Source organism: Oncorhynchus masou, unplaced genomic scaffold (assembly GCF_036934945.1).
Source record: "Oncorhynchus masou masou isolate Uvic2021 unplaced genomic scaffold, UVic_Omas_1.1 unplaced_scaffold_817, whole genome shotgun sequence".
NCBI classification, from domain to species: Eukaryota; Metazoa; Chordata; class Actinopteri; order Salmoniformes; family Salmonidae; genus Oncorhynchus; species Oncorhynchus masou.
This window is the reverse complement of record NW_027014646.1, coordinates 232,844-257,995: the sequence shown is the minus strand read 5'-3', so window position 1 is coordinate 257,995 and position 25,152 is coordinate 232,844. Positions and strand designations below refer to the sequence as shown.

The window sequence follows — 25,152 nt, the reverse complement described above, 5'->3', positions numbered from 1 at the left end:
GATGTTTCGGCAGGGACATATGCAGGATGCTACCCTCCACAGCACGGCCTTAGCTCCAGATCAAAACTCCAAACCTACAACCTAATTTTGACCAAAATTAACCGGAGAGACTACTGCTGCCAAGGTTTTATTTTCCCAAACGATACAGAAGGTGCTCCAGCAAACAAACAGCAGAGACCAGAGGACACCATCCAACCCGGACCTGAGCTGCCAGGCTTGAAGAGGACAGACCAGAAACAAATTTAATTAGCACTAAGGTGTGAAGTAAAAAGGCCTTTGGGCCCAACAAATGTCAGGGATCTTTGAAGCCCCTGAAGCCCCCCTCCTGCTGTTCAGAGACATCTTCTACCACCCACTGGCATCTTCTACCACCCACTGGCATCTTCTACCACCCACTGGCATCTTCTACCACCCACTGGCATCTTCTACCACCCACTGGCATCTTCTACCACCCACTGGCATCTTCTACCACCCACTGGCATCTTCTACCACCCACTGGCATCTTCTACCACCCACTGGCATCTTCTACCACCCACTGGCATCTTCTACCACCCACTGGCATCTTCTACCACCCACTGGCATCTTCTACCACCCACTGGCATCTTCTACCACCCACTGGCATCTTCTACCATCCACTGGCATCTTCTACCATCCACTGGCATCTTCTACCACCCACTGGCATCTTCTACCACCCACTGGCATCTTCTACCACCCACTGGCATCTTCTACCACCCACTGGCATCTTCTACCACCCACTGGCATCTTCTACCATCCACTGGCATCTTCTACCACCCACTGGCATCGTCTACCACCCACTGGCATCGTCTACCACCCACTGGCATCTTCTACCACCCACTGGCATCTTCTACCACCCACTGGTATCTTCTACCACCCACTGGCATCTTCTACCATCCACTGGCATCTTCTACCACCCACTGGCATCTTCTACCATCCACTGGCATCTTCTACCATCCACTGGCATCTTCTACAAGAAATCTGCCTGCACAAATAAATTGGGTCTGACACCTTCTCCCACTGCCTGGAGTCCACCTGGCGATCTGTTCACCCGTCTGCCCTGGCCTGTCTCCCCCAGTCTGATACAGGTACCCCCACCACACTCACCCTGTCTGGTACAGGTACCCCCACCACACTCACCCCTCTCTGGTACTGGTACCCCCACCACACTCCTCCTCCCCCTGTCTGGTACAGGTACCCCCACCACACTCACCCCTCTCCACACTCCCCCTGTCTGGTACAGGTACCCCCACCACACTCACCCTGTCTGGTACAGGTACCCCCACCACACTCCCCTTGTCTGGTACAGGTACCCCCACCACACTCCCCCTCCTCCCCTGTCTGGTACAGGTACCCCCACCACACTCCCCCTCTCTCCCCCTGTCTGGTACAGGTACCCCCACCACACTCCCCCTCTCTCCCCCTGTCTGGTACAGGTACCCCCACCACACTCACCCCTCTCTCCCCCTGTCTGGTACAGGTACCCCCACCACACTCACCTTGTCTGGTACAGGTACCCCCACCACACTCACCCCTCTCTCCCCCTGTCTGGTACAGGTACCCCCACCACACTCACCCCTCTCTCCCCCTGTCTGGTACAGGTACCCCCACCACACTCCCCCTCTCTCCCCCTGTCTGGTACAGGTACCCCCCACCACACTCACCCCCTCTCTCCCCCTGTCTGGTACAGGTACCCCCACCACACTCCCCCTGTCTGATACAGGTACCCCCCCTCTCTCCCCTGTCTGGTACAGGTACCCCCCCTCTCTCCCCCTGTCTGGTACAGGTACCCCCACCACACTCACCCCTCTCTCCCCCTGTCTGGTACAGGTACCCCCACCACACTCACCCCTCTCTCCCCCTGTCTGGTACAGGTACCCCACCACACTCCCCCTGTCTGGTACAGGTACCCCCCCACACTCCCCTGTCTGGTACAGGTACCCCCACCACACTCCCCCTCTCTCCCCCTGTCTGGTACAGGTACCCCCACCACACTCCCTGTCTGATACAGGTACCCCCACCACACTCACCCCCCTCTCCCCCTGTCTGGTACAGGTACCCCCCCACACTCTCTCCCCCTGTCTGGTACAGGTACCCCCACCACACTCCCCCCTCTCTCCCCTGTCTGGTACAGGTACCCCACCACACTCCCCCTCTCTCCCCCTGTCTGGTACAGGTACCCCCACCACACTCCCCCTCTCTCCCCCTGTCTGGTACAGGTACCCCCACCACACTCCCCCTCTCCCCCCTGTCTGGTACAGGTACCCCCACCACACTCCCCCTCTCTCCCCCTGTCTGGTACAGGTACCCCCACCCACCACACTCCCCCCTCCCCCCTGTCTGGTACAGGTACCCCCACCACACTCCCCCTCTCTCCCCAGTCTGGTACAGGTACCCCCACCACACTCCCCCTGTCTGGTACAGGTACCCCCACCACACTCCCCCTGTCTGGTACAGGTACCCCCACACTCACCCCCTGTCTGGTACAGGTACCCCACCACACTCCCCCTCTCTCCCCCTGTCTGGTACAGGTACCCCACCACCTCCCTCTCCCCCTGTCTGGTACAGGTACCCCCACCACACTCCCCCTCTCTCCCCTGTCTGGTACAGGTACCCCCACCACACTCCCCCTCTCTCCCCCTGTCTGGTACAGGTACCCCCACCACACTCCCCCCTCTCCCCCTGTCTGGTACAGGTACCCCCACCACACTCCCCCTCTCTCCCCCTGTCTGGTACAGGTACCCCCACCACACTCCCCCTCTCTCCCCCTGTCTGGTACAGGTACCCCCACCACACTCCCCCCTCTCTCCCCCTGTCTGGTACAGGTACCCCCACCACACTCCCCCTCTCCCCCCTGTCTGGTACAGGTACCCCACCACACTCCCCCCTCTCTCCCCCTGTCTGGTACAGGTACCCCCACCACACTCCCCCTCCCCCCCTGTCTGGTACAGGTACCCCCCCACACTCCCCCCCCCTGTCTGGTACAGGTACCCCCACCACACTCCCCCTCCCCCTGTCTGGTACAGGTACCCCCACCACACTCCCCCTGTCTGGTACAGGTACCCCTCCCCCTCTCCCCCTGTCTGGTACAGGTACCCCCACCACACTCCCCCCTCTCTCCCCCTGTCTGGTACAGGTACCCCCCCCCCCTCTCCCCCCTGTCTGGTACAGGTACCCCACCACACTCCCCCTCTCTCCCCCTGTCTGGTACAGGTACCCCCACCACACTCCCCCTCTCTCCCCCTGTCTGTTACAGGTACCCCCCCCTGTCTCCCCCTGTCTGGTACAGGTACCCCACTGTTACAGGTCCCCCTGTCTCCCCCTGTCTGGTACAAGGTACCCCACCACACTCCCCCCCCCTGTCTGGTACAGGTACCCCCACCACACTCCCCCTCCCCCCTGTCTGGGGAGTTTGCACCATTGGGGCCCCCACCACACTCCCCTGACTGGGCTGGTACAGGTACCCCCCCACCTCCCCCTCTGGTACAGGTGGATGACCCCCCCCTTGGGTCTCCCCCTGTCTGGTACAGGTACCCCCACACACCTCCTGTCTCCCATGTCTGGTACAGGTACCCCCACCACACTCCCTCCTGTCTCCCCCTGTCTGGTACAGGTACCCCCACCACACTCCTCTGTCTCCCCCTGTCTGGTACAGGTACCCCCAGCCACACTCCCTGGTACAGTCTCCCCCCCCCTGTCTGGTACAGGTGCCCCCACCACACTCCCCCTCTCCCCCTGTCTGGTACAGGTACCCCCACCACATCCCCCTCTCCCCCTGTCTGGTACAGGTACCCCCACCACACTCCCCCTGGTCTCCCCCTGTCTGGTACAGGACCCCCACCACCCCCCCTCTCTCCCCCTGTCTGGTACAGGACACCCACCACACCCCCCTTGATCTCCCCCCTGTCTGGTACAGGTACCCCCACCCACTCCCCCTCTCCACCCCTGTCTGGTACAGGTACCCCCACCACACTCCCCCTCCTCCCCCTGTCTGGTACAGGTACCCCCCACCATTCACCCTCTCCCCCTGTCTGGTACAGGTACCCCCACCACACTCCCCCTCTCTCCCCTGTCTGGTACAGGTTACCCTCACCACACTCCCCCCTCTCTCCCCCTGTCTGGTACAGGTACCCCCACCACACTCCCCCTCTCTCCCCCTGTCTGGTACAGGTACCCCCACCACACTCCCCCCTCTCTCCCCCTGTCTGGTACAGGTACCCCCACCACACCCCCTCTCTCCCCCTGTCTGGTACAGGTACCCCCCACCACACTCCCCCTCTCTCCCTGTCTGGTACAGGTACCCCACCACACTCCCCCTCTCCCAGCCCCCTGTCTGGTACAGGTAGAGCAGGTCCCCACACTCACCCCTCTCTCCCCCTGTCTGGTACAGGTCCCCCTCCCCCCACCACACTCCCCCTCCACGTCTCCCTGTCTGGTACAGGTACCCCACCACACTCACCCCTGTCTCCCCCTGTCTGGTACATCGGAGGGACCACACTCCCCCTCTCTCCCCCTGTCTGGTACAGGTACCCCCACCACACTCCCCCTCTCTCCCCCTGTCTGGTACAGGTGAGGTACCACAAGGTCTCCCTGGAGAAGGGTACCCTCTCCCCCCCCCCTGTCTGGGCCGGCCGTCACAGGTACCCCCACCACACTCCCCCAGTCTCCCCCTGTCTGGTACAGGTACCCCCACCACACTCCCTCTCTCCCCTGTCAAAATGGTACAGGTACCCCACCACACTCCCCCTCTTCCCCCTGTCTGGTACAGGTACCCCCACCACACTCACCCTGCTCTCCCCCTGTCTGGTACAGGTACCCCACCACACTCCCCCTCTCTCCCCCTGTCTGGTACAGGTACCCCCGCACCACACTCACCCCTCTCTCCCCCTGTCTGGTACAGAGTACCCCCACCACACTCCCCCTCTCTCCCCCTGTCTGGTATAGGTACCCCCACCAGAGTCAAAGGATGCTCCCCCTGTCTGGTACAGGGTTGAGGAGGCAGAATCCCCCTGGTCTGGTAAGGTATGACCACACTCCCCCTCTCTCCCCCTGTCTGGGAGAGGTACCCCCACAGAGAGAGCGAAGGTTGGGACCCCGATACCATCCCCCCAGTGTCGGAAGTGTTGGATGAGAGGTAGAGGGAAACCACAAGGTAGTGGTCTCCCCTTGTCTGGTACAGGTACCCCACCACACTCACCCCTCTCTCCCCATCTGGTACAGGTGACCCCACCACACTGCCTTGTGAGTGTCTGGTACAGGTACCCCAACCACACTCCCCCTCTCTCCCCCTGTCTGGTACAGGTACCCCCACCACACTCCCCCTCTCTCCCCCTGTCTGGTACAGGTACCCCCACCAAGGAGCCCCTCAAGGCTCCCCTTGTCTGGTACAGGTACCCCGACCACACTCCCCCTGTCTCCCCTGTGTTAAGCTTGAAAGGGCTGGTACCCCCACCAGCATCCCCCTTCAAAGGAGGTCTGGGTACAGGACCCCCACCACTTGGGAGAGATCCCCCTCTCCCCCCTGTCTGAAGTACGGGTGTGCGAGAACACGGTACCCCCAAGAGAGAGCCCCTAGTCTCCCCTGTCTGGTATCAGGTACCCCCACCACAAGTCCCCCTCTGGAGGGAGGTCATGGCTGAGATGAACTCTGCCTTGTCTGGCCCAGTCTGCAGTTCCAGAGGCTACCGGAGACCACAACTCCACGTCTCCCCCTGTCTGGGACCACCAGATTACCCCCACGCTCCCCCTCTCCCCCTGTCTGGTAGAGAACAGGGATACCCCCCACCACACTCCCCCTGTCTGGAGATTGGTATGACACCACACTCCCCGTCTCCCCCTGTCTGAAAGTTAAGGTACCCTAGCAAGAATCTTATTGACCCCTGATTGAAATGATACAGGTACCCCTGGAGTAGGCTCCCCCTGTCTGGTGCGATGTTGACCCTACACCACAAGTCTCTCCCCTGTAATAGTTTCTACAGTGCTGTTATTCGGGGCTAGCTGGCTAGCTAGCAGGTTGATTGCCACCACCTTAAAAGAACTCTCCCCCTAGCTGGCTAGCTAACCCCAGAAACTCCCCCTCTCTCCCCCAATTGTCTTAGATACAAAGGTAGCCCCTAGCTACGATCAAACAAAACCCGTTGTACTGTCTAGTTACTAGGTGCCCCTATTCACACTCCCCCTCTCTCCCCCTGTCTGGAACGACAATAGCTGGCCAGCTACCACAAAATCCCCCTCTCTACACCTTGTCTGATACAAAGACCCCCCCCCCTCCTCCCCCTGTCTGGTACTAGCCCTCTCTCCCCCGTTGTACTGGTACAGGTACTACCCTGCTATTCCCCCTGTCTGGTAGGTTAAAAGAACGACACTCCCCCTCCTCTCCCCCCTGTCTGGATACAGGTACCCCCCCCAGCTACGATCAAACAAATCAAACCCTGTACTGTAATGAAGTGAAATGAAAAGGTACCCCCAGCGACAATGTCCCCCGGGTCTCCCCCTGTCTGGTACTGGGCTACCCCCACCTACTCCCCCTCTCTCCCCTTGTCTGGTACAGGTACCCCAACCACACTCACCCCTGTCTCCCCCTGTCTGGTACAGGTACCCCCACCACACACTCTCTCCCCCTTATCTTGGATACTCCCCCCAAGACAACTCTGTCTCCACCTGTCTGGTACCCCCAATCCCCCTCCAGTGCTGGTACAGGTACCCCCACCTACTCCCCCTTCTCCCCCTGTCTGGTACAGGTACCCCCACCACACTCCCCCTCTCTCCCCCTGTCTGGTACAGGTACCCCTCCTCTATCCCCCTGTCTGGTACAGGTATTAGACAAATCAAACTCCCTCCTCTCTAACCCCTGTCTTGAAAAGTTATACCCCCTGCACACTCACCCCTGTCTGGTACAGGTCCACCCCACACAAACCCCCACACTCCCCCTCTCTCCCCCTGTCTGGTACAGGTACCCCCACCACACTCCCTCCTCTCTCCCCCTGTCTGGTGGGTACAGGTACCACCACCACACTCCCCCTCTCTCCCCCTGTCTGGTACAGGTACCCCCCCACAGTCACCCCTCTCCCCCTGTCTGGTACAGGTACCCCCCTCTCTCCCCTGTCTGGTACAGGTACCCCCACCACACTCACCCCTCTCTCCCCCTGTCTGGTACAGGTACCCCCACCACACTCCCCCTGTCTGGTACAGGTACCCCCACCACACTCCCCCTGTCTGGTACAGGTACCCCCACCCCTCTCTCCCCCTGTCTGGTACAGGTACCCCCCCCTCTCTCCCCCGGTCTGGTACAGGTACCCCCCACCACACTCCCCCTCTCTCCCCTGTCTGGTACAGGTACCCCCCTCTCTCCCCCTGTCTGGTACAGGTACCCCCACCACACTCCCTCCTCTCTCCCCCTGTCTGGTACAGATACCCCCACCACAGTCACCCCTCTCCCCCCTGTCTGGTACAGGTACCCCCACCACACACCCCCCCTCTCTCCCCCTGTCTGGTACAGGTACCCCACCACACTCCCCCTCTCTCCCCCTGTCTGGTACAGGTACCCCCACCACACTCACCCCTCACTCCCCCTGTCTGGTACAGGTACCCCCCCCTCTCTCCCCCTCTCTCCCCCTGTCTGGTACAGGTACCCCCACCACACTCCCCCTCTCTCCCCCTGTCTGGTACAGGTACCCCACCACACTCCCCCTCTCCCCCTGTCTGGTACAGGTACCCCCCCTCACTCCCCCTGTCTGGTACAGGTACCCCCACCACACTCCTCCCCCCTGTCTGGTACAGGTACCCCACCACACTCCCTCCTGGTACAGGTACTCTCCCCTGTCTGGTACAGGTACCCCCACCACACTCAACCCCCTCTCCCCCTGTCTGGTACAGGTACCCCACCACACTCCCCCTGTCTCCCCCTGTCTGGTACAGGTACCCCCCCTCCCCCTGTCTGGTACAGGTACCCCCCTCTCTCCCCCTGTCTGGTACAGGTACCCCCCCACACTCACTCCTCTCTCCCCCTGTCTGGTACAGGTACCCCCCCCCACAGTCCCCCCTCTCTCCCCTGTCTGGTACAGGTACCACCACCACACTCCCTCCTGTCTCCCCCTGTCTGGTACAGGTACCCCCTCTCTCCCCCTGTCTGGTACAGGTACCCCCACCACACTCCCTCCTCTCTCCCAAGCTTTCGCTCACCTCCAGCCCACAGACACTGTTGGGGTGAGTGACTCTGAACTTACAATGGCCCCAAGTAGTTATATATTAAACCATTTGTCTGTGCATTTTGCCTCATGACTCCTGTGTACTTTGTTGACTATGAACTTTCTTTACCCGACCGTGGGACAGACTATGTTACTTGGTGAAATTGCTGTACAACATTCAGGATTCCTACTGCACTCAGCCAGGCCTCCTTGTCCGTCCAACATTTCCTCATCTCCCACCCCTTCTAATGCGACTATCCCCGATGATTCTCCCACGTCCCCCCCCCCCTGCCCCGCCCTGCAGGCGGTCACTGAGTCCAAGGTGCTAAAGGAGCTCCTTAAACTTGACCCCCCCCTGCAGGCGGTCACTGAGTCCAAGGTGCTAAAGGAGCTCCTTAAACTTGACCCCCCCCTGCAGGCGGTCACTGAGTCCAAGGTGCTAAAGGAGCTCCTTAAACTTGACCCCCCCCTGTACCGCCCTGCAGGCGGTCACTGAGTCCAAGGTGCTAAAGGAGCTCCTTAAACTTGACCATCCCCCCCAAATAAAAGCTGGGTCAGATGGTTTAGACACTTTCTTCTTTAAGGTTGAATCTGGTTCCCGCTCAGGTTATGGATGTGTCCCTGCAACCTTAAAAGGCTCCTCAATGATGTCACCATCGCCATTGATTCTAAGCAACAATGAGCTACTGTTTTTATTGACTTGGCCAAAGCTAATCGGTCCTCTTCCCCCAGCTGCCAAACTAACCCTGAAGACTGACCATCCTACCCATGCCGGACATAATTTAAGATTGGCAGGTAAGGGTCTCGAGTGGCTAGATGTTCTTTACCAGTCCGCCATCAGATTAGCCACCAATGCTCCTTATAGGACAGATCACTGCTCTCTATACTCTGTAAACCCATTGACAGATCACTGCCCTCTATACTCCTCTGTAGACTGGTCATCTCTGTAAACCCGTTGACAGATCACTGCTCTCTATACTCTGTAAACCCGTTGACAGATCACTGCTCTCTATACTCCTCTGTAGACTGGTCATCTCTGTCAACCCGTTGACAGATCACTGCTCTCTGTACTCTGTAAACTGGTCATCTCTGTAAACCCGTTGACAGATCACTGCTCTCTATACTCTGTAAACCCGTTGACAGATCACTGCTCTCTATACTCTGTAAACCCGTTGACAGATCACTGCTCTCTATACTCCTCTGTAGACTGGTCATCTCTGTAAACCCGTTGACAGATCACTGCTCTCTGTTGGTCATCTCTGTAAACCCGTTGACAGATCACTGCTCTCTATACTCCTCTGTAAACTGGTCATCTCTGTTAACCCGTTGACAGATCACTGCTCTCTATACTCCTCTGTAAACTGGTCATCTCTGTAAACCCGTTGACAGATCACTGCTCTCTATCTCTTTAAAATGTAGTTGACAGATCACTGCTCTCTATACTCTGTAAACCCGTTGACAGATCACTGCTCTCTATACTCTGTAAACCCGTTGACAGATCACTGCTCTCTGTAAACTGGTCATCTCTGTAAACCCGTTGACAGATCACTGCTCTCTGTAAACTGGTCATCTCTGTAAACCCGTTGACAGATCACTGCTCTCTAGTTAAACTGGTCATCTCTTTCCTAAAACCAAACTGGACAGTCTTATACTCCTCTGTAAACTGGTCATCTCTGTAAACCCGTTGACAGATCACTGCTCTCTGTAAACTGGTCATCTCTGTAAACCCGTTGACAGATCACTGCTCTCTGTAGACTGGTCATCTCTGTAAACCTGTTGACAGATCACTGCTCTCTATACTCCTCTGTAAACTGGTCATCTCTGTAAACCCGTTGACAGATCACTGCTCTCTATACTCCTCTGTAAACTGGTCATCTCTGTTAACCCGTTGACAGATCACTGCTCTCTATACTCCTCTGTAAACTGGTCATCTCTGTAAACCCGTTGACAGATCACTGCTCTCTATACTCCTCTGTAAACTGGTCATCTCTGTAAACCCGTTGTTGACACACTGATTGATGCTTGCTAAACCCTGTCTTGGCCTCTCTATCTGAGAGATCTATTGCATCCGTCATCCTCCACAAAATGTCTGCCAGTCACATTCTGTTAACCCCAAGTATCCGTTGCGCACATCCCATGAAATCGTCTACCAGTTGCTGCAGCTATGACTGGAACGAGCTGCTACAAACACTCAAACTGGACAGTTTAATGTCAATCTCTTCATTCAAAGACTTAAATCATGGACACTTTTACTGAAATGTTGTGGCTGCTTTGTGTGATGCATTGTTGTTTCTACCTTCTAGACCTTTCTGATGTTGTCTGTGCCCAATAATGTTTGTACCATGTTTTGTGCTGCTACCGTGTTGCTACCATGTCGTGTTGCTAGCATGTTGCTACCATGTTTTGTGCTGCTACCGTGTTGCTGTCATGTCGTGCTGCTACCATGTCGTGCTGCTACCATGTTGTTGTCATGTTGTGTTGCTACCATGTTGTGTTGCTACCATGTCGTGTTGCTACCATGTTGCTACCATGTCGTGTTGCTACCATGTCGTGTTGCTACCATGTCGTGTTGCTACCATGTCGTGTTGCTACCATGTCGTGTTGCTACCATGTCATGTTGCTACCATGTCGTGTTGCTACCATGTCGTGTTGCTACCATGTCGTGTTGGTACCATGTTGTGTTGGTACCATGTTGTGTTGGTACCATGTTGTGCTGGTACCATGTTGTTGTCATGTTGTGTTGCTACCATGTTGTTGTCATGTTGTGTTGCTATCATGCGGTGTTGTCATGTTATGTTGCTACCATGTTGTTGTCATGTTGTGTCATGTCGTGTTGCTACCATGTTGTGTCATGTTGTGCTGGTACCATGTTGTGCTGGTACCATGTTGTGCTGGTACCATGTTGTGCTGGTACCATGTTGTTGTCATGTTGTGTTGCTACCATGTTGTTGTCATGTTGTGTTGCTACCATGTTGTTGTCATGTTATGCTGCTACCATGTTGTTGTCATGTTGTGTTGCTACCATGCGGTGTTGTCATGTGTTGCTGCCTTGCTATGTTGTCGTCTTAGGTCTCTCTTTATGTAGTGTTGTGTTGGGTCTCTTGTCGTGATGTGTGTTCTGTCCTATATTTATATTGTATTTATTTATTTTAATCCCAGCCCCCGTCCCCGCAGGAGGCCTTTTGATTGGCCGTCATCGTAAATAAGAATATGTTCTTAACTGACTTGCCTAGTTAAATAAAGGTTCAATAAAATAAGACAGTCAGACGCTTTCCTACCTTGTTCTTGCTGAAGATGTTCTTTCTCTTGAAGGAGAAGAGGACGACGTCCCTGAAGTCCGACGCGTGTTTGACGGAGACGTCTTCCGCGCGGTACTGCAGAACCCTGGACGTCTTATTGACGATCCAGTACGGGCTAAACACAGCCAGCGTCAGACGTCCATGCAGCCGCGCCACGTGCACGCTCAGGTCCACGGTCAGCGTCTCGGCCGAGTCGCAGGTGAAGCACACAGGGAAGAACTCCTGCATGTCCTGGGCGATACGGATACGTCCGGACCAGTTCCTGCCCTGGTATTTAACCAGGACCATCTCCATGATCTCACCTCCTATACGGGCATTCAGAACGTCTGCAGCGCTGCCCTCCTGGAGCTCGTGGAACTCTGCTGAGCCCTGGAGAGACGGATTAATGGGTCGACACAAGTTTGAAAATGTATCCGTGAGGAAAGTATCTTCGCATTGTAGAGGCACCTCAACATGGCATAACAACAGGAAATAATGAAATCAAAGTCGAGAGGCTGGCTGATTGTTATTTTGTGCTTTATTTTAGTCTAAACACTTCTTCCCTTAGTCACTGGAATGTGTAGAGTTACCTCCAGTAGATATCTGATGCTGTAAGGCAGGGTACAGGTCTAGGGTTAGATCCTAGCCTAGTGACTGTCTTCATGTTTAGGTTATCTAAGTGGTACTACCTCCAGTAGATATCTGATACAGGTCTGGGTTAAGGCATGGGTACAGGTCTAGGGTTAGATCCTAGCCTAGTGACTGTCTTCATGTTTAGGTTATCTAAGTGTCACTACCTCCAGTAGATATCTGTAAGGCAGGGTACAGGTCTAGGGTTAGATCCTAGCCTAGTGACTGTCTTCATGTTCAGGTTATCTAAGTGCTACTACCTCCAGTAGATATCTGATGCTGTAAGGCAGGGTACAGGTCTAGGGTTAGATCCTAGCCTAGTGACTGTCTTCATGTTCAGGTTATCTAAGTGCTACTACCTCCAGTAGATATCTGATGCTGTAAGGCAGGGTACAGGTCTAGGGTTAGATCCTAGCCTAGTGACTGTCTTCATGTTTAGGTTATCTAAGTGTCACTACCTCCAGTAGATATCTGATGCTGTAAGGCAGGGTACAGGTCTAGGGTTAGATCCTAGCCTAGTGACTGTCTTCATGTTTAGGTTATCCAGTAGATAAGTGGTACTACCTCCAGTAGATATCTGTAAGGCAGGGTACAGGTCTAGGGTTAGATCCTAGCCTAGTGACTGTCTTCATGTTCAGGTTATCTAAGTGCTACTACCTCCAGTAGATATCTGATGCTGGCAGGGTACAGGTCTAGGGTTAGATCCTAGCCTAGTGACTGTCTTCATGTTCAGGTTATCTAAGTGCTACTACCTCCAGTAGATATCTGATGCTGTAAGGCAGGGTACAGGTCTAGGGTTAGATCCTAGCCTAGTGACTGTCTTCATGTTTAGGTTATCTAAGTGTCACTACCTCCAGTAGATATCTGATGCTGTAAGGCAGCAGGTTCCGGAGGGTCACAGCTGGGTGGAGGTGGATGACGTAAGCAGGGTCCCAGTCGTCCTCTCGCTGGGAGGAAATGAAGGACAGGTGATCTGGTGTGGCCAAGGTGGTCACCTGGAGGGGCAGGAAGCTGCTGTCTGCCGACGGACACTGGAGAAGGGACCGCACCTCAGAGCTCAGGTGGACCTGCTCCTTCCAGGCGATACAGGTAGACGACGGACTGTCTTCTGGCCCTCCAGGCGCCCAGCTGGCTGGAGGAAGAGCTGACACCTATAGAGGGAGAAGAGACGGGGAGACCACATTTAACCACACATAATGAGGAGACCACATTTAACCACATATAACTAACAATCTAGTTGAACATAACCCAAACTGACATCTGCGTCAGAGAGAAGAGAGGAGTGAAACAAGGTAAGGACAGGGAGTCTGTAGTCTTAGAACATTTGTACAAGAATATTTGTCTTAGAACATTTGTTTAAAGTTCTAGAACATTTGTTTAAAGTTCTAGAACATTTGTTTAACCCTAACCCTCTAAGCGGTTGGGAATCGCTAAACTGACATATGGAATTGTTTTAAGATGGTTCAAACTATGGATTTAGAGTTTTAGGACCCTTTTTAGATATCTCGTACAACGCTGTGTACTTCTCCCTTCACAGAACAGTGCAAACTGTCTCTAGCCTGAATAGAAAGAGGGGTGGGAGGCCACGGTGCACAACTGAGCAAGAGGAGAAGTACATTAGAGTGTCACGTTTGAGAAACAGACGCATCACAAGTCCTCAACTGGCAACTTCATTAAATAGTACCCGCAAAACACCGGTCTCAACGTCAACAGCGAAGAGGCGACTTCCGGATGCTGGCCTTATAGGCAGAGTTCCTCTGTCCAGTCTCAACGTCAACAGAGAAGAGGAGACTCTGGGATGCTGGCTTCTTCAGGCAGAGTTCCTCTGTCCAGTCTCAACGTCAACAGATATCTGAAGAGGCGACTCTGGGATGCTGGCCTTCTAGGCAGAGTTCCTCTGTCCAGTGTCTGTGTACTTTTGTCCAACTTAATCTTTCCTTTTTATTGGCCAGTCTGAGATTTGGCTGTTTCTTTGCATCCCGGAGTCGCCTCTTCACTGTTGACGTTGAGACTGCTGTTCTGTGAAGGAGGAGTACACAGCGTTATCTAAGTGTCAGATCTTCAGTTTCTTGGCAATTTCTCTCATGGAATTAGCGTTCATTTCTCAGAAGAAGAATAGACTGACGATTTTCTGAAGAAAGGTCTTTGTTTCTGGCCATTTTGAGCCTGTAATCAAACCCCCAAATGCTGATGCTCCAGATACTTTCAACTAATTTGTAGCACAAACGGTTCTGACGCTACAAACAAAGAAGTTGTCACGTCAACGGTCCCGACTTCAGACGAGTCCCCTCGACACTTGTAAGTCATAGAGCAACACGGAGAACACCGTTGTGTTCGTGAGAGTCTATCCTTTCCATAAAATATGGTTATAGTTGGTATGTCAAACCGTTCGGATGCTAAGTAAGTTAGTAATTTTCGGGATTTCTAATGGTCTGACAAAACACCTCTCTACCTCTGCCACATTTCAACACAGACTGCTCTAGCCAAATAGACAGTAGTGAATGCAGTGGATTGAGTGAAACGGACACTAGTGAATGCAGTGGACTGGAAACGTGACACTAGTGGAATGCAGTGGATTGATACTGAAACGGACACTAGTGAATGCAGTGGATTGATACTGTCAAACGCGACACTAGTGAATGCAGTGGATTGATACTTCTGAGACGACACTAGTGAATGCAGTGGATTGATACACTTTCACTAGTGGATTGATACTGAAACGCAGTGGATTGATTGATACTGAAACGCCTCACTAGTGGATTGATACTATGAAACGAGGACACTAGTGGGTTGCAGTGGATTGATACTCTCATGGAATTAGCAGTTCATTTCTGAAAGCCACACTAGTGGATTGATACTGAAACGTGACACTAGTGGATGCAGTGGATTGATACTGAAACGCCACTAGTGAATGCAGTGGATTGATACTTTCAAACGTACACTAGTGAATGCAGTGGATTGATACAAAGAAGTCCCCTCGAATGCAGTGGATTGATACGACACACTAGTGAATGCAGTGGATTGATACTGAACGCGACACTAGTGAACGCAGTGGATTGATACTGAAACGTGCACTAGTGAATGCAGATTGTGGATAGTGAATGCAGGGATTGATACTGAAACGAATGCACTAGTGAACTGCAGTGGATTGGTACTGAAACGCACATTTCACTGGATGTGAATGAAACACGACACTAGTGGATTGATACTGAAACGCGACACTAGTGGAATGCAGTGGATTGATACAAACGCGACACTAGTGAATGCATTGATACTGAAACGCGACACTAGTGGATTGGATTGATACTGAAACGCGACACTAGTGAATGCAGTGGATTGATACTGGAAACGACACTAGTGGATTGATACGAAACATGACTAGTGGATGCAGTGGATTGATACTGAAACGTGACACTAGTGGATGCAGTGGATTGATACTGAAACGCGACACTAGTGAATGCAGTGGATTGATACTGAAACTGTGGATGCAGTGGATTGGTACTGAAACGTGACACTAGTGAATGCAGTGGATTGAAACTGAAACGCGACACTAGTGGATTGATACTGAAACATGACACTAGTGGATGCAGTGGATTGATACTGAAACATGACACTAGTGGATGCAGTGGATTGATACGCATACAATGCAATAAAAACATCTCTAATTTAAACTGTCAGATTTTGAAGGGGAATCTTTTGTTATGCAACTTATATTGACGCACCGGTGGGTCTAGGGGGTTAATACTTGTTGAAAGCACTAGAACACTTGTTGAAAGCACTAGTACACTTGTTGAAAGCACTAGTACACTTGTTGAAAGCACTAGTACACTTGTTGAAAGCACTAGTACACTTGTTGAAAGCACTAGAATTCTTGTTGAAAGCACTAGAATTCTTGTTGAAAGCACTAGAATTCTTGTTGAAAGCACTAGAACACTTGTTGAAAGCACTAGAATATTTATGGTGCCACTCTCTCGAACGTGGTCCTTCGAGCCGGATAACAGACACTGAGATTGAGCAAGGGGACACCCGGATCTCCCAAGCGACCCAGCTCATCACACATCAACCTCTTAATTTCCTGTTTATGATTAGCATCTGATAAATAGTATCCTTTGTCTGTACGCTGCGACCACCGGCCTTTCAGAAGCTACGTTGAAATAGAGCTGTCCATTCATACGATAAGTAACCAATATAATAACGTCAAATTGTCCTTCGAGTAGATGTGCGACGGGCGGCTCACACGTGCAAACACTCCGGTAAAAGTGTATCTCGCTTCCTACGATGATAAGTAGCAAATATAATTCCGGCAATTCAAGGAGAAGTTACTCGAACACTCGTTGGTGGACACGAGTACGAGTGCCCTGGTGTCATAAACGTGTGCTGTCTGAGGAGGACAGCAACAACTACACAGCTCCTCCTACTGTTCAGGAGGAGTGGTCTTACCAGGTGAAACTGAATCAAAATGAATTACCCTTATTTTACCTGATTGGTTGACTGAGAACACATTTACTGAAATGTGTTAACAACATTGGTACAGAAACAGGAACCCTGTGTTAAAGTTGTCCTCTCTCTGAACAAAAATCCCTCTCTAAGGTCTCTGTGTAAGGTCCCTCTCTAAGGTCTTGTGTAAACTCTTGTGTAAGGTCCTAGTAAGGTCTCTGTGTAAGGTCTAAGAGTCACTAGACCTTGTGTTAAAGCACTAGGAACTGTGTGTAAGGTCTGTGTTGGCTAAGGTCACCTGGTTATTAAGGTCTGTGTGTAGGTCTGTGTGTAAGTCCTTGTGTAAGGTCTGCTACTCAACATGGTTATTACCTGTAGGAATCCAGGGCTACCGACATGGTTATTACCCGTCCTACCAACATGGTTATTACCTGTCCTACCAACATGGTATGGTGCCACTCCTACCAACATGGTTATTACCTGTCCTACCAACATGGTTATTACCTGGTTATTACCCGTACCAACATGGTTATTACCCAAGTCCTACCAACATGGTTATCACCCGTCCTACCAACATGGTTATTACCTGTCCTACCAACATGGTTAGCATCCTACCAACATGGTTATTACCTTTGTCCTACCAACATGGTTATTACCCGTCCTACCAACATGGTTATTACCCGTCCTATGGTTACTTACCTGTTATTACCACCAACATGGTTATTACCTGTCCTACCAACATGGTTATTACCAACATGTCCTTCCAACATGATTATTACCTGTCCTACCAACATGGCAATTACCTGTCCTACCAACATGGTTATTACCCGTCCTACCAACATGGTTATTACCTGTCCTACCAACATGGTTATTACCCGTCCTACCAACATGGTTATTACCCGTCCTACCAACATGGTTATTACCTGTAGGAGTCCAGGGCTACCAACATGGTTATTACCTGTCCTACCAACATGGTTATTACCTGTCCTACCAACATGGTTATTACCTTAACATGGCTATTACCTGTAGGAGTCCTACCAACATGGCTATTACCTGTCCTACCAACATGGTTATTACCTGTCCTACCAACATGGTTATTACCTGTCCTACCAACATGGTTATTACCTGTCCTACCAACATGGTCTTACATGTGGACCAATGTCCCTGTCCTACTAACATGGTTATTACCTGTCCTACCAACATGGTTATTACCTGTAGGAGTCCAGGGCTACCAACATGGTTATTACCTGTCCTACCAACATGGTTATTACCTGTAGGAGTCCAGGGCTACCAACATGGTTATTACCTGTCCTACCAACATGGTTATTACCTGTCCAGGGCTACCAACATGGTTATTACCTGTAGGAGTCCAGGGCTACCAACATGGTTATTACCTGTAGGAGTCCAGGGCTACCAACATGGTTATTACCTGTCCTACCAACATGGTTATTACCTGTCCTACCAACATGGTTATTACCTGTCCTACCAACATGGTTATTACCTGTCCTACCAACATGGTTATTACCCGTCCTACCAACATGGTTATTACCTGTCCTACCAACATGGTTATTACCTGTCCTACCAACATGGTTATTACCTGTCCTACCGACATGGTTATTACCTCTCCTACCGACATGGTTGTTACCTGTCCTACCAACATGGTTATTACCCGTCCTACCAACATGGTTATTACCGACATGTCCTACCAACATGGTTATTACCTGTCCTACCAACATGGTTATACTGTCACCGATGGTTATTACCTGTCCTACCAACATGGTTATTATCCATCCTACCAACATGGTTATTACCCGGTCCTACCTGTAGAACATAGGCTACCAACAGGAGGACAGCTTAGAGAGTTACCTGTATGGAGTCCCAGGAGCATGGACATCCATAGACCTGTCCATAGACATGGTTACCTGTCCTCCAACATGGTTATTAGTGATGGAGGGACTCCATAGGCAACATCAGATGGAGGACCTGCCAGTCAGCTCCATAGAGAAAGTTAACCATCCCTCTGAGATTTGGGACAATACTTCAGGATGGTAAACGGCACTGAGAAATGGTTCTGGATCTGAAACACAAAACCACGCTTGAAAAACAGTCAGTTAAGGACTATTATCCTTTTTTTGACTCAATAGAAACAAAAACACTGATTTTACTGGTAATTGAAAAGTGCTGAATGAAACAGCTCAAATGTATTTTAATATCAGCTGCGTTCATTACCTAGTCCATACCACATTATTACCTCTACTGAAAGCTGTTGATGTGTCTATAGCCTACAGGAGGACAGCTCCATAGAGAGTTATGGAGGACAGCTCCATAGAGAGAGTGATGGAGGACAGCTCCATGGAGGACAGAGAGAGAGAGTGATGGAGGACAGCTCCATAGGAGAGACAGCTCCAGAGTGATGGAGGACAGCTCCATAGAGAGTGATGAGAGGACAGCTCCATAGAGAGTGAGTGATGGGAGGACAGCTCCATAGAGAGTGAGTGATGGAGGACAGCTCCATAGAGAGAGTGATGGAGGACAGCTCCATAGAGAGTGATGGAGGACAGCTCCATAGAGAGTGAGTGATGGAGGACAGCTCCATAGAGAGAGGAGTGATGGAGGACAGCTCCATAGAGAGAGTGATGGAGACAGCTCCATAGATGGAGGACAGCTCCATAGGAGTGAGATGGAGTAGATGGAGGACAGCTCCATAGAGAGATGGTGATGGAGGACAGCTCCATAGAGAGAGTGATGGAGGACAGCTCCATAGAGAGTGATGATGTGATGGAGTGATGGAGGACAGCTCCATAGAGAGAGTGATGGAGGACAGCTCCATAGAGAGAGAGTGATGGAGGACAGCTCCATAGAGAGAGAGTGATGGAGGACAGCTCCATAGAGAGAGAGTGATGGAGGACAGCTCCATAGAGAGTGATGGAGGACAGCTCCATAGAGAGAGTGATGGAGGACAGCTCCATAGAGAGAGTGATGGAGGACAGCTCCATAGAGAGAGAGTGATGGAGGACAGCTCCATAGAGAGTGATGGAGGACAGCTCCATAGAGAGAGTGATGGAGGACAGCTCCATAGAGAGAGAGTGATGGAGGACAGCTCCATAGAGAGAGTGATGGAGGACAGCTCCATAGAGAGAGTGATGGAGGACAGCTCCATAGAGAGAGTGATGGAGGACAGCTCCATAGAGAGAGTGATGGAGGACAGTTCCACAGAGAGAGAGTGATGGAGGACAGCCCCATAGTGAGTGATGGAGGACAGCTCCATAGAGAGAGTGATGGAGGACAGCTCCATAGAGAGAGAGTGATGGAGGACAGCTCCATAGAGAGTGTGATGGAGGACAGCTCCATAGAGAGAGTGATGGAGGACAGCTCCATAGAGAGAGAGTGATGGAGGACAGCTCCATAGAGAGAGAGTGATGGAGGACAGCTCCATAGAGAGAGAGTGATGGAGGACAGCTCCATAGAGAGAGAGTGATGGAGGACAGCTCCATAGAGAGATGATGGGAGGACAGCTCCATAGAGAGAGTGATGGAGGACAGCTCCATAGAGAGAGTGTGATGGAGGACAGCTCCATAGAGAGAGTGATGGAGGACAGCTCCATAGAGAGAGTGATGGAGGACAGCTCCATAGAGAGAGGTGATGGAGGACAGCTCCATAGAGAGAGAGCCCCATAGTGAGTGATGGAGGACAGCTCCATAGAGAGAGTGATGGAGGACAGCTCCATAGAGAGATGTGAGAGTGATGAGGACAGCTCCATAGAGAGTGAGTGATGGAGGACAGCTCCATAGAGAGAGTGATGGAGGACAGCTCCATAGAGAGAGTGATGGAGGACAGCTCCATAGAGAGTGATGGAGGACAGCTCCATAGAGAGAGAGAGTGATGGAGGACAGCTCCATAGAGAGTGAGAGGACAGCTGATGGAGGACAGCTCCATAGCAGTCCATAGAGAGAGAGTGATGGAGGACAGCTCCATAGAGAGAGAGTGATGGAGGACAGCTCCACAGAGAGTGATGGAGGACAGCTCCATAGAGAGTGATGGAGGACAGTTCCACAGAGAGAGTGATGGAGGACAGCCCCATAGTGAGTGATGGAGGACAGCTCCATAGAGAGTGATGGAGGACAGCTCCATAGAGAGAGAGTGATGGAGGACAGCTCCATAGAGAGAGAGTGATGGAGGACAGCTCCATAGAGAGTGATGGAGGACAGCTCCATAGAGAGTGATGGAGGACAGCTCCATAGAGAGAGTGATGGAGGACAGCTCCATAGAGAGAGTGATGGAGGACAGCTCCATAGAGAGAGAGTGATGGAGGACAGCTCCATAGAGAGTGATGGAGGACAGCTCCATAGAGAGTGATGGAGGACAGCTCCATAGAGAGAGAGTGATGGAGGACAGCTCCATAGAGAGAGTGATGGAGAGACAGCTCCATAGAGAGTGAGAGAGTGATGGAGGACAGCTCCATAGAGAGAGTGATGGAGGACAGCTCCATAGAGAGTGATGGAGGACAGCTCCATAGAGAGTGATGGAGGACAGCTCCATAGAGAGAGTGATGGAGGACAGCTCCATAGAGAGAGTGATGGAGGACAGCTCCATAGCAGCTCCATAGAGAGAGTGATGGAGGACAGCTCCATAGAGAGAGTGATGGAGGACAGCTCCATAGAGAGAGTGATGGAGGACAGCTCCATAGAGAGAGTGATGGAGGACAGCTCCATAGAGAGAGTGATGGAGGACAGCTCCATAGAGAGAGTGATGGAGGACAGCTCCATAGAGAGAGAGTGATGGAGGACAGCTCCATAGACTCGATCTATTATCCAATGAGAGGAATGATGGAGGACACACTTTAGCTCCATAGAGAGTGTGATGGAGGACAGCTCCATAGAGAGAGTGATGGAGGACAGCTCCATAGAGAGAGTGATGGAGGACAGCTCCATAGAGAGAGTGATGGAGGACAGCTCCATAGAGAGAGAGTGATGGAGGACAGCTCCATAGAGAGAGTGATGGAGGACAGCTCCATAGAGAGAGTGTGATGGAGGACAGCTCCATAGAGAGAGTGATGGAGGACAGCTCCATAGAGAGTCTAGTGATGGAGGACAGCTCCATAGAGGTAGTGATGTTGAGGACAGCTCCATAGAGAGAGTGATGGAGGTACAGCTCCATAGTCTAGAGAGTGTTGGGCCAGTGATGGAGGACAGCTCCATAGTGATTTGCTGACCTGTAGCGGAGATCGGACGGTGATGACCTTGTTTCCTTCCGAGGTAGCCTAGCCAATCTGTACCAACACAGACACGTTCTCCTGCAGCACGGGATCTCTCACGTTATAGAGCCTCCTGCACTAGGCAGATGATCCACCGCCAGGTTGGAGATCTAACCACTGGTAGTCTAGGAAGGAACTGTGGAGGAGACAGGACCAGTGGACATTGTTCCAGCTACTGACTCGAGGTAGTCTATTATCCAATGGCAGAGGAATAACATTAAAAATCCCATGCCGAGCTGTTTGGGCCAGGTTCGAATATATAATAATATATCCCATTTAGTTCAAAAACAGGGAAACAGGATTCCCTAAACGACGCTTTAGTGCAGGACGAGAAACAGAGACATACATACTCTGTTGAAATGTAAAAGAAGGAGAGACCACATCAAGCAACATAACCAGTACAGTACCAGTAACCATAGGTAGGTGGCTAGTGGTTAGAGTGTTGGGCCAGTAACAGTAACCAGCAGGTAGTCTAGTGGTTAGAGTGTTGGGCCAGTAACCAGCAGGTAGTCTAGTGGTTAGAGTGTTGGGCCAGTAACCAGCAGGTAGTCTAGTGGTTAGAGTGTTGGGCCAGTAACCAGCAGGTAGTCTAGTGGTTAGAGTGTTGGGCCAGTAACCAGCAGGTAGCCTAGTGGTTAGAGTGTTGGACTAGTAACCAGCAGGTAGTCTAGTGGTTAGAGTGTTGGGCCAGTAACCAGCAGGTAGTCTAGTGGTTAGAGTGTTGGGCTAGTAACCAGCAGGTAGTCTAGTGGTTAGAGTGTAGTGCAGGCCAGTAACCAGCAGGTAGCCTAGTGGTTAGAGTTGCACTAGTAACCAGTTGGTTAGTCAGTAACCAGCAGGTAGACTAGTGGTTAGAGTGTTGGGCTAGTAAGTAACCAATAGGTAGCCTAGTGGTTACAGCGTTGGGTCAAACCAGCAGGTAGCCTAGTGGTTAGAGTGTTGGGCCAGTAACCAGCAGGTAGTCTAGTGGTTAGAGTGTTGGTGCAGGTTAGAGTGTTGGGCCAGTAACCAGCAGGTAGTCTAGTGGTTAGAGTGTTGGTAGCCTAGTAACCACTAGTAACCAGCAGGTAGACTAGTGGTTAGAGTGTTGGACAGTAACCAGCAGGTAGACTAGTGGTTAGAGTGGTGGACCAGTAACCAGCAGGTAGACTAGTGGTTAGAGTGTTGGACTAGTAACCAGCAGGTAGACTTGTGGTTAGAGTGTTGGGCCAGTAACCAGCAGGTAGCTAGTGGTTAGAGCGTTGGACTAGTAACCAGCAGGTAGACTAGTGGTTAGAGCGTTGGACTAGTAACCAGCAGGTAGTCTAGTGGTTAGAGTGTTGGGCCAGTAACCAGCAGGTAGTCCTAGTAACCAGCAGGTAGTCTAGTGGTTAGAGTGTTGGGCCAGTAACCAGCAGGTAGCCTAGTGGTTAGCAGGTAGACTAGTGGTTAGAGTGTTGACTAGTAACCAGCAGGTAGTAACTAGTGGTTAGTGTGTTGGCGCCAGTAACCAGCAGGTAGCCTAGTGGTTAGAGCGTTGGACTAGTAACCAGCAGGTAGCCTTAGAACGTTGGTTAACCAGCAGGTAGTAGTGGTTAGAGTGTTGAAACCAGCAGGTAGCCTAGTGGTTAGAGCAGTTAGCCTAGGTCCAGTAACCAGCAGGTAGCCTAGTGGTTAGAGTGTTGGACGCCAGTAACCAGCAGGTAGCCTAGTGGTTAGAGCGTTGGACTAGCAACCAGCAGGTAGCCTAGTGGTTAGAGTGTTGGAGTAACGCTGGACTAGTAACCAGCAGGTAGCCTAGTGGTTAGAGTGTTGGGCCAGTAACCAGCAGGTAGCCTAGTGGTTAGGCGTTGGACTAGTAACCAGCAGGTAGACTAGTGGTTAGAGTGTTGGGTCAGTAACCAGCAGGTAGTCTAGTGGTTAGAGTGTTGGGCTAGTAACCAGCAGGTAGCCTAGTGGTTAGAGCATTAACCAGCAGGTAGCCTAGTAACCCAGCAGGTAGCCTAGTGGTTAGAGTGTTGGACTAGTAACCAGCAGGTAGACTAGTGGTTAGAGTGTTGGACTAGTAACCAGCAGGTAGACTAGTGGTTAGAGCATTGGGTCAGTGTTAGCCTAGTGGTTAGAGTGTTGACTAGTAACCAGCAGGTAGACTAGTGGTTAGAGTGTTGGACTAGTAACCAGCAGGTAGTCTAGTGGTTAGAGTGTTGGTAGCTGGTTAGAGTGTTGACTAGTAACCAGTAGTGGTTACCAGCAGCAGGTAGCCTAGTGGTTAGAGTGTTGGACTAGTAACCAGCAGGTAGCCTAGTGGTTAGAGCATTTAGGACTAGTAACCAGCAGGTAGCCTAGTGGTTAGATGTTGGACCTAGTGAATTCAGCTAGTAACCAGCAGGTAGCCTAGTAGTGGTTAGAACCAGCGTAGTGTGAGACTAGTAACCAGCAGGTAAACTAGTGGTTAGAGCGTTGGACTAGTAACCAGCAGGTAGACTAGTGGTTAGAGCGTTGGACTAGTAACCAGCAGGTAGCCTAGTGGTTAGAGTGTTGGACTAGTAACCAGCAGGTAGACTAGTGGTTAGAGCGTTGGACTAGTAACCAGCAGGTAGACTAGTGGTTAGAGCGTTGGACTAGTAACCAGCAGGTAGACTAGTGGTTAGAGTGTTGGACTAGTAACCAGCAGGTTGCAAGTTCAAGTCTGTTGTTCTGCCCCTGAACAGGCAGTTAACCCACTGTTCCCAGGCCGTCATTTAAAATAAGAATTTGTTCTTAACTGACTCGCCTCGTTAAATAAAGGTCAAATAAATAAAGGTGTAAATAAATAAAGGTGTAAATAAATATAGAGTAGTCCACTGACCGATGCTGAGGTTAAAGAGGCAGCTCTCCTGGCGTTGCAAAGCGGACAGTTTGCCCCGTGTGGAGGTTCCCGACCCAGAGTACTGCAGGTCCACGCTCTGCCCTACCCCCACCTCGTGGAGCTTGCCCTGCCCAGGGGAGGCCACCGCCCGCAGGTTGGCACTGTGCTGCACGGTGAGAGGATGCCCAGCGCATTACGGATGGTGAAGGGGGCCTTCTCCTTCAGACTGTGGTCAAAGGTAGAGGCTGTGCCCTCAGAGAATGCCTGAGCAGAAATGACAGAACGTTATTGAATAAACGTGCTGAAATTTTCAACATTTTTACATTTTATTTTGTAAGCAAACTTGTAAACAATAGGTTGGTTTGTGGGACCTAGATGAATCTAGTCCTGGTTTAAAAACAAACTTGGACCAATGATATTGATGATTTAGTCTAGGAATGGCTTTAACTAGGGCCTAGTTAACTCGGGCCTAACTAGAGAAACGGGGTCAAACGTTCATAGGAAGAAAATCAGCAGCCATCAGGA

General features: G+C 51.6%; 1 protein-coding gene across 1 annotated transcript in view; it reads right to left on the bottom strand.

Annotated features, from left to right (window-relative positions):
• Positions 1 to 25,147, bottom strand: part of LOC135537569 (intermembrane lipid transfer protein VPS13C-like) — a 94,017-nt gene extending 68,870 nt beyond the window's left edge. The window contains 5 exon segments of the mRNA XM_064963700.1: positions 11,480 to 11,869; positions 12,961 to 13,260; positions 24,590 to 24,810; positions 24,813 to 24,891; positions 25,121 to 25,147. Of these exon segments, the coding sequence (XP_064819772.1) occupies positions 11,480 to 11,869; positions 12,961 to 13,260; positions 24,590 to 24,810; positions 24,813 to 24,891; positions 25,121 to 25,147 (1,017 nt within the window).
• Positions 25,148 to 25,152: the final 5 nt, after the last annotated feature.